Below are 10,977 nucleotides of genomic sequence, written 5' to 3' on the forward strand. Positions count from 1 at the left end.
TACTGAATTCATCACAAGTCTTTATGGTGTCATTACACTATAATTTAGATCACACTCATATTATTTTTTTAATTAACTCAGTTGTAAACTTCAATAAACAATAATGATTATAAAAAAAAACAAGGTTATAAGCGTAAATATAAATTCACTAATACTGGTCCAAATTAAATGACTTTCTATTCTTGTCTAATAAAATATCAGGATCGATAAATCTTATTGAGAATTCGAACTCAAATATGATTCATGTTGACTTAGGATAATCGCTACATTTCCATCTGATCTAGTAAAAGTTGACTATAAAGTTTAAGGGTTCAGCTTTATTATACATATAATTTCCATCTGTTTGAGTGTAGTAATTTTATTTTTTAGCAAATTTACAATCTAGGAAAAATATATCTTAGTATTTGCTTTGTTGATTTTTTCCCTGTTTATGTAGTAATTTAATGTTATTACAAATATTACAAATCTAATAGATGAAAATATTCATTAAAAATTTACAGTTGATTAAAACATTAATAATTGACACTTTTTAAATACATGATTACAAATGAACATTACACCAACTGCTGATTTACAACGTGTTTTTAATTCCCTATTCCTTTTATATTGGGAAGCATAACACTGGTCTTAAATAAAGTTTAAACTTAATGTAGACATATAATCTGTGATTTACTTTGTTAAAATATATAAACTAAATATATACAATAAACGTCTAACTCTATCCAACATATTACAGCAATTAATTACGCTGTAGTAACCAAAAAAATAAAATACAGATAGTGATATTATGTTGTACAATATATTAAGCCAAAACACCCTACACCTAAAATATAACAGCTTTCGCATTACAATTTGAGCCATTTATATGTACCAATTAACTTTTATTAATAATTTTTATTGATTTCAATCAATGAAACACCAATTTTAATATATAGCTGAATTAGCTAAATATTTTAGATTTGAAAAATCTCAATTCCGGAACCAACTGCATCAATATGTCCATCCCCAGTCAACGCTGCTATTTTTGAAATGGTTCCAATTCCAAATAGAATCAAAAATTATTTTTTGTCAGATGTGCAACTATTAAAAAAAAACAGCTATATCGTCACTCTAATGTCATAGAGTGATAATACACTTTTAAATACACTTTTTTTAGTAATGACGCTAAAGAACTGGAAATTTTAAGTACTATTTAAAGTTAGAAACGTTTAATTAAATTTCTAGTCAAATTAAAGTATTAAAACATTGATTTATAAACGTTTTATGTATATATTTCAATTTCAAAGAACACTATTTTATAATGCGGCAGTATGTTGTATAAAAAAAACATGTGTTTACGATAATAGAGTTGTTTGACATTAAGTTCACGGACATATTACATATCGTCGACATATTGATGAAAAACAAGAAAAATCGATAACAAAAAATATATAGATAAGAAAAATATCATTTTGATTTGAATGTTTGAGTTAAAAACATGAAATTATCGCAGTTATAAAATAAAAATAAAAAAGGTTCAGGCATAATAATTAAATTTTGTTTAATGCTACAAATAATTAAATGTTACAATACTTTTATTTATATTAAAGGTTCTTTAAAACGGGTATAAACTATAGAAGATTATAATTACAAATCGTTTTATAATTCATAACCTCTAGCAAAGCTCACGAGAAACAATATAAAAACATACATGCATGTATGTATGTGTCTATCAATCTACCTATCTAGATATATCCATTTTTAGATGCGTAGATCAGTCGATGTATATATGGTAGCGCTTGTTTGAATAGTGATACACATGACAAACAAAATTATTTTGTACTTGGCGTATTCTATGTACAACATAGACTGGGATTACTTTTTGACAACCGTACAAGAATTTCTTGTCTTCGATAATATCTTTGGAACACCTTCATTTCAAAATAAAACCAAACCTTTTTTTTTTGTCAGTTTTGCCATTATTCAAGAAAAGCAGCAATATGTATATATACACAGATACTTATCGGAACATTATTATGTATATATATTATACTTCTTTAACCCTTTCAATTTCGTACTAACATGTTAGAGCGCAGGACAGTTTCATTTAATGACATAACCCTGTCCTCTGACATATCTCCAACGGGAGGCTGATCTATCTGATATATGAATAGCTTGCAGTGATTGTGTGGTTCCGGAGGCACAATTATACCAGAAGGATGTTCCTCGAGGTAGCGGCTGTAGGAGAGAGAGTACAATAGCCTCCAGCCGAGCTTGGACATCAGCCTGCTGGAGTGGGCGGAGGTGCAGTAGACCATCATGAAAGGGAACCTGGCCTGGATGGCTTTGGATTTGGTTGCGTCGAGGAGGGCGGTTGCTATTCCGAGGTTTCGCCACTTGGTGTCCACTGCCAGCATTCGCACTTCCAGAGCCCCTGGAGCGGCCTTCAGAACTCTAGACTCCCGCTCCATGTACTTGAACAGCTCCTGGAACTGAAGGTTTTGTTCAGTGTGATTATTCGATGCAATGAACGTTAATGACAACCAAGAATAAAAAGGTTTAATGCGGGTAGCTCTAGAGGTACAGATCCTTTTTATGAGTTGTGTCTGAAATTTGTATTTACTTGTATTGAAGACGATAAATGAATAAAATTACACTGATCCAATAATTGTAGATTAATAAAATTAAAGCAACATATATAATCTTAAATCCATTTTATATAATTATATTATGTTATTTATATACCTCATAAAAAATAATATTTAATATTAAATTTGTAATAAAGTATGCCTGGATAAAGAAAAGTACTAAAAGAAATTGAAAGAAATTCATGTTCTTGTGGCAAATAAAGAAAAACAGAAGGGTACTCCGTGGTCGGGAGTGAGGAAGTATAGGCACGAAGAAATGCTGAGAAGACGATGTGAGAGAAGAAAAGCAAAAATGAGAAGGTAAAATTAGTGATATTCGCATGGTCTTCAAAGGCCGTCCCGTGAAAGAAACAAAAAGTATGTTAGGTCATGTCAGTAAAGCTTTAGAATTGCTAAAATCCGTTATTTAAAGCTCTAATATTCCTCCTGGTTTAAAGAGATTGGTAATTAATTTTTTCTTTGATTGTATTGCTAAATATGGCTTGATAAAATGGGCAGCGGATGTACAGTTTTAAAGAAGAAAAAAATCATCATAAAATGAAAAAGGTTATGGTTTGAACATGTTAAAAAGTGGCTTGGTTTCCTTAAATACTTATTGTACGGGAAGTGGCAGGGAGACAAAGACAAAGATTCATCTAGAACAAGGTGGGAAGACGAAATGGGAGAAGCCCAGTAGGATAAGAGGTCAATGAAGAACAGGAGAATTATTGAGAAAAATTATAACAATTCTTTGCTAACACTTTGTGTAAAATTCCAAGTAATATTAATAATAATAATAATAGATTAATAACTTAGAAGTTAATATAATTTAACATAAGATCGAATATGTGTCAATAATAATTTGTTCTAAGCATGAAATTCTCTAAATTTTATGGAAACTAAGAAATATTGCCTAGGATTACAAAATTTATGACCAAGAACGGATGTTTAATATCAGGGATGGGTAGGTAATTAAAGAATCAATTCAAAGATTTTTTTTTCTAGCTTGTTCTATAGAACAGGCCAAGGTGTTCATAGGCCAACTACCAGAGCCACGCGGTAATTCCAGATTCGTGTCGCTGACTGAAAATCTTATATTTCTACAGCGAATAAAACTTGTATAATTTAAAAAAAACGTTTATTGTAGAGCGTAAAAATAGATGTCGCTCAACTGCCACCCCCCGGGTCTATTTTTGACCCGATTTGATTGAAACACCAAACAAAGAATCATTTAAAAGAATCAGTTCGTCTAAAGGAGTGAATCGTTAGGAATCGGTTCAGTTAAAAGAGTCGAATTGCTCATTCCTTTTTTTTTTTTTCCACACCCTTCTATTATCGTCACTGAAACAAATATAATGAGTGTACTTAACATAAATATGTATATGTATACAATCAGAACTAAGATCCTTTTATTATCAGAGGGTCATTTTAAGGTGTGTATTATGATTGTTGGTATTGCAATTGCTCATTCTTAGTTACAAAGCAGTAACATAATCCGTATATGCTTTAGTCCGCGGCGATTGGGGCCGCACGTAGCTCAAGTAGTTGAGGCGCAGGGCTTAGCAACCTGAGACATGTGGGCGGCGCCGGTTCGAATCCGGCCTGTGGGTGGACTTGTTTCATTTCGTGGTGGTACCACATGAATGAATGAAAATCTTGATCACCATGGTTAGATTAAGTTAGTCACCTCTAGATAACTAACTTATATATTTAAAATTTGTATAATTTTTTGATACTAAATTTTCTGTAGTATCTAATCTGAAGAAACTTATTCATTCTGGAACAGAACAACATTTTACCAATTATCCGAGTTTTGACATATTTTGCTTTAATGAGTATAAAATGAAAACAAAGTTGTTTTGATTCAGGGACTCATTTTAATTTGAATAGGAAGGGTGGAAACTGGCGTTTGCTAAATCCGCAAATACTATGCACAAGGAAGGAGCTATTGGTAACGAGCAATTAGAATTTTAATTGAGGTTTAATGAAAACTCCGAAAATTAATCAGATCCCACAAACGCAATTATACTGGGATTGTCTTTGCGACTAAGTCCATTTTGGTTCTATCAGAGAGCGCCCTGCTGATGCAAGAGTAGATAGATATGTAAAACTAGTTATTGATTATAAAAAAAAAAACCAAAACAGTGAATAGTACATGCAAATTGTATGTTGGAATTTAATTTGTCCTTCATATTAATTATAAATTCTTATTCACACCTGTTTTTCTACTATCAGGAACAGAGTATGAAGGACTCCATAACAAAAAGATAGATTAAAAAAAAAAAGTTTTTTTTTTCGAATATTATTAATTATTATGTATTTTACTGTTGGTTTAAATTTTTTATTCCTTATTTTTTTCAAAATTCTCACGCGCACACAAATATTTATTTTATTTATATATTTTTTATTATATTTTACTTTTTTTATTTCACCCCGAGAATGCTTGAAACTAAATTAAAACGGAACATAAATATAATTGCTTAATTATACAAACAGTGTGTAAAGTAAAGGAAGAATTTCAGTCTAAATGAGCCCTTTCTTCTCACCCACATTGGGTATTTTAATAAGTTACTTTATTTAAAATGAACAACTAACAATGAATGTGGCATAACATCTTTTTTACAATGTTCAATTTTTAATGTAGAACAATTACAAAATAATACAAAGACAGGCTTGAGATGGATTTATAACTTATGCTTCATCAATTAGATCAATACATAACACCTATTCATTTGTTATAACTACTAATGTTATTAATATTCAATAGTCTCTTTTAGAATTGTTTGTGAGAATGATAGAACATTGATAAAGGCTAAACAAAATTGAATATCCACTTACATCTCTAGAGAATAAAATAAAATAAGAACTAGAATTTTTTTTTCAAATTAGTTTAAAAAATATAATTTTGTCCAAAATAGGAATAAAGTAACATATTAGTTTATATAAATAATGCATTTTTCTTATGTGTAATATTAATTAATATATTATAGAAAAGAAAAAAAAAAAAGTTTGAAAATGGACTAAGGTAAAAACGGCCGAAACGTTGCTAGAATGTTGTAGAAAAAATTGTGTATAAAATAGAATTTGTTACGATTAAGTTTAATAAAAATGTTATTATGTGGTAGTTGTTTTTACATTGTGGGTTAAATGAGTTCTCAAGGAGATTTTTCTCCTCAATCATTCAGAATGATGGTAAATAATTTAAAAATAAATAGTCTTAAAAAAAGAAACAATAATAACAAAGTTGATTATAATAATTATATTTTAATTTTACTTTGAAAATGCTTGACAACCAAACTGAAAGTCTACATAAATTCATTACTTAATGTGCTTATTATATTATATTTAGCAATAGATGAAAAATATAGTCTCAGTGTGTAAAATGAACCAAGTATATCATATTCTAAATAAGACCTTCCTTGTCATCCACATTGCTTTTTTAAAATAATTTATTTACTTTTTAACAATAAGCAGCTTTGAATTAAACCAGCATAAATCCAGTTTAAACGATTTTTCAATATTCATATTTTTGTGTACAACAATAAAACAAAGAAAAGTTAGAGATGAATTAGAAGTTATGCTTCATCAATGTCTATATGAAAATTAATTTTGCGTTTAGCTCTTTTTTTTTTTTTTTATGTTATTCTATTAAATTTGTTCAAAATTGCCCATCATGAGTTCCACTTGATACGTAATTAAGGAAATGAGGAAACAGCAAGAGGCTCAAGAATCTTGCTTGAGAAGCACCATATTGTATAACGAAATCCAAAAAGTACTAAACAACCTTCTTATCGCAGATGAAGATGTACATTTCCAAGTGCTATCTGCAATTCCGTCCATCCTTGAAATAATGATTGCAAGATTCTTGAAAAATTAAAGATTTTTTTTTTATTCTTCGATCATTTCTATTTTCTAATGAGAGAACAAAACTATAATCTGACTGGATAAGAACAACCTTGAATGTATGTTTTATTAGATATTTCCTAGTAGTAAAGGAGCAATCCATACAGAATTTATTTTTTACAGCAGTATGAAACTTCGATTAGATTCATTAGAAGGCAGTTACTTACTAATATATTAATTGAATAACATACAATAGTTGAATATAAAATAAAATTTTCAAAAAGTGAGTTTATTACGTCTAATCGATTGTTTTAAAAGGATTTCATTTTTTTTTTCCAAGATTAATATACCAAAATATTATTCTTTGAAAAATTGTTATTTTGACTCTCGGCTTATCTCGTTATGACTCATTGCCTGGTAGATAGAGCTTTTCATGATCTGGAATCATTTCCCCTTTGTCTAACTAATCTGACTCAGATTCGTTATAGGGTTGCTGATAACAACAAAGAAAAAAAGGGATTTGATTTATTGCACACTGTTTACATTTGTTGTAAGTTCTATTTTAACTTCAATAAACCGTTTGGAAAACGTAAACGTGTAATTTTATATAAATGTGTAATTTTATATAGAAATATTATTATTTGAGGCGTTGTATTCCGAAACTAGCCAAGAACATTTTCGAATTTAAAATTGTTTATTTACATTATTGGAACTAGTCCATCACCTAGTAAAAAATTAATTAAACAAAATTTAAATAATATCTGATTTTACTGTTTTTTTTGCGTAATTTTTTTTAATTTATGATTATATAGTACCAGACATTTTTAATTAAAAAAAAATTAAAATGGTTCATTTTGGAATCTACACCTCACTTATTGGTAGATGTTATTAATTACTTGTCCGTTAACAATGTAACTGAGAATCCAGTATTTGACTATCTGTAGTGGAGTACTTGTATTGTAAAGGCGAACTGATTACTAATTAATATATTTAGTATCCAAAAGAGGGGTTAAAATTAATTAAGGCGTAATGGAAAAAAAATGATTGAAAAGGACTACTTTTGAAGATTAAAATGATACAGAAAACATTGTGAACAAAATAATAGCTTAAAAATGAACTAAACGCCCTCAAAACTTAGAGGAGTTATATTAAAATAGTAGTATTCAGCACTTTGTAAGGAAGTATCAACAGTTTGAACGACGGTTACAAAAGGAGGTGATTTCAAGATCACATTCAACCACCAGGTTTTTCCCGATTTAAGGATACTCACTTTATAGAGGCTGGGTATGTCGCAGAGTGCTCCTAAACCCACAGGGTTGACTCAGGGCAACAGTAATGGAATAAATAATTATCATCCGGATTCGAACCTGGCTCCTTGAAGTTATTAGTACAACGCCTTACTCATTGAACTACCTTATTCCCTTATAAATATAGATGTAATATAAATATGAAATTGTAATTAATATTCTTAAGTTTCCCAAGAAATATTTTATTACAAACGCTTTTCAATCCACGTCTCTTCAGGATAAAACTAAACAAAAATTGAAATTCTTAAATAAATTTATTAGGTAATTATTTTCATTTTATAATTTTTGTAAATAATAATTTTATGATAAATAACTTTTTTATAGTTAAACATTTTTAGAAAAATCATGAAACAAGTGGGGATTCTAAATCTCAACATAATGTTATAAACAAGTTATTAAGAAATTAGAAAAGAAATTATCTGACTCCAATTTCTGATTACTTAAATGAAAACCATATATAGCTAATAGTCAAAATTGATAACTGCCTACAGTAGTTGTGGAAATAAAAAATGCTGGCTGTTTCAAAACAATATGAAAAATGTATTTTTTATTCGGAGCTTTATATCTTAAAAACTACTTTACTAGAAAACCTAATAGGGCACCATTTAAAGGAAAGCAAATTTAATAAAATTTCTCTTCTTGGGCTCTTTAACTATAAGATAAAGGATTTGTTTTACAGTACGAATTAACAGCAAGTAAATATCTTGAAAGTTTTGATGAAGGGTTCATTAGTTTGTATCAACTATGATTTAACAAAATTATGGTTTTAACATAAGGGCGTTTTCATAAATACTATAATTATTATATTTAGTTAGATATTACTTCTAACTCATGTGTCATCAATGATAATAACAAAGATTATTAGGTTGTATAAACAGAATCGAAAAAGACCAAATTAAAAGTCATTTAAAAAATTAATGTTTTATCTTATTCATAAACATTGAAATAGAAAAACTTTGAAAAGGATTTTATGTGATAAAACTATTTAAAAAATTATGTTTCATTATTAACCTGTTGAATATTTCTACTTGGTTATAACCTGTTTATAAAAAGAGAATAATCTTAGAATTTAATTATTAAATTTACACAAAAACCTACATGGCCTTAGAGGACTATTGCCACACGGATAATCGCTGAAAAAGTTATACATACTGAAAAGAACATACTTTGATGTCTTCCCTGGTCTTGGTGTAAATGTTAGGGAAGCTCTGTGGTGGTTCGTCGTTGAGTGCAACTCCGACTAGCTTTCCTTCTTCGGAAACTGCTACGACAGAATGCCCTTGAGGTATAATGTCTTTCGTCAAACCCGGGATGTCGGCCTGGAGCCTGTTAGCTTTGGTCAATGGTTCCTCTGGGTAATAAACCTCTTTCAGGAGTCTGTACACTTCCTCCGCGTCCGAGGTGTAGCATGGTCGAATTATAAACATCCGGACAGCTCAGCTACGGTACATAGAACAAAACATTATTAGTTTACGATTAAGCAATATTTAAGTAAAATACAATTAGTGTGGATATAGTATTAAGAGAACGCCCAAGAAAAAAACAACATATTGTCAAGATAGAGGCATTAATAATGAACAGTATTGTAATATATAAAAAACTGTACAAATTATTATATATATTATTTTAAAAGTTAATATTTTAACTTATTAATATATGTCAAGATATCGAAATCTAGGAACTTGGAATAGAATTTCATCCAATAAAAACATATTTCATCGTTGACCTGTTGAATATTTCTAATTGGATATAATTTGTGAATAAAGGGAGAATAATCTTAGAATTTAATTATTAAACACCCATCATGATAGATAATGAAACTTATTTTCCTATAATAATATATATTTTCTAATTTAATCCATACATTCAATGTATTTTTTAATAAGAAAATACTGTATAAATATTCTTGGTACATGTTCTAAAGTTACGAATTTAATATTATGGAATATTGAACCCTCTGAAACGACCAATCCAAACCGTAGTCTTCATTAATGAAAATGACTGAAAGATAACACCTGCCAATTTTGACCTTACAGATGTCTATACCATAGCGAAAACAAGCTTAAAATCCGGGATAGTACTCATATGGGGCAAGATATAATACTTTATAGATTATTATTTTGTTTTCTATTTTTTATATTTTGTATAAATTGAATTTTGTCTAAATGGTCTTTAGTTATGATTCATTTTTGTAGGAACCACACAGCTGAGTTGTGTATGCCCATATGGTTATATCTAACATGTTGTATAAAATGATTATGTTAGTAATTGATTACTTGTTTTTATGGTGTAGCAGACATCTAATTAATTGATCTTTTATTTTTCAATATTTCACATTTAATTTCCAGGTTAGTCATCTATCCATTGTAAGCCCCAAGTACTGTGTCTACTTTAGACTTTGTAACGGAATGTTAAAGTGAGTAGCTGGTATTGTGATTCGTAAAGTGTTATCTCAGGGTAGAGTGAACTTCCAAGTGTAAATGATTTTTGTGTGTTCATTTTTTAACCCTATTTATTAAATCTATTTTTTAATAAATTTAAATAATTCTTTGTGTTGTGGGAAGCTGTTGTCCAGTTGTCAAACGATGATAGTATTTTTCTTCTGCGTGATTTGCGAGAGGTATGTCTGTTGTGGTGTATAAGTATCGAGGGAAAAAAAGAAAAACTGTGTTATTATTAAATACTTTAGATAAACGATGTTATAATTTATTTAAAATCTATATGTCCAATCTAGTTGTTGGTTCGAAACGGAATATTACCTAAATATGAATGCATAAGAATTCATCATTTCATTTATCCTCAATTTCCATAATTTGGTATAACTGTGATACATTTCCTTCCTACGATCATTGTTAGTTCTCAATTTGACCATCTAATAAAAACCACGGTTGGGTAGATGATTAGTATGAACAATTTTATCATTCAGGAAAATTAATTCACAACTGCTTAACGAAAACCTAATTACCATACATATTAATAATAGATTTCATTTTTAAAACCGCTTGTCAATCCTATATGTTAATTCAATTAACTATACATATATTAATTATATATATGTAATATTCCGAAATGATAAGAAAATCTCCACTCACCGTGTAATGGTATAGATTGAGCTTGCCAATTTAAACTGACCTGAGTTCCTCAGATGTAATCATGGTTTAATGCAGTATACCCCCTCCAATAGACTTCCAGCTCAGAAAACAATCCATTTTCTTTTTTAA

General features: G+C 29.1%; 1 protein-coding gene across 1 annotated transcript in view; it reads right to left on the minus strand.

Annotated features, from left to right (window-relative positions):
- Positions 1–297: 297 nt before the first annotated feature.
- Positions 298–10,977, minus strand: part of LOC106692881 (arylalkylamine N-acetyltransferase-like 2) — a 28,124-nt gene continuing 17,444 nt past the window's right edge. Inside the window, exons 2-3 of the mRNA XM_014439112.3 lie at positions 8,923–9,196; positions 298–2,471 (exon numbers count right to left, since the gene is read on the minus strand). Coding sequence (XP_014294598.1) covers positions 2,046–2,471; positions 8,923–9,183 — 687 coding nt within the window. The 5' untranslated portion in view covers positions 9,184–9,196 and the 3' untranslated portion in view covers positions 298–2,045. The remainder of the gene's footprint in view (positions 2,472–8,922; positions 9,197–10,977) is intronic.

This window comes from Halyomorpha halys, unplaced genomic scaffold (assembly GCF_000696795.3).
Source record: "Halyomorpha halys isolate HHAL.00 unplaced genomic scaffold, Hhal_1.1 Scaffold6.1, whole genome shotgun sequence".
NCBI lineage: Eukaryota > Metazoa > Arthropoda > Insecta > Hemiptera > Pentatomidae > Halyomorpha > Halyomorpha halys.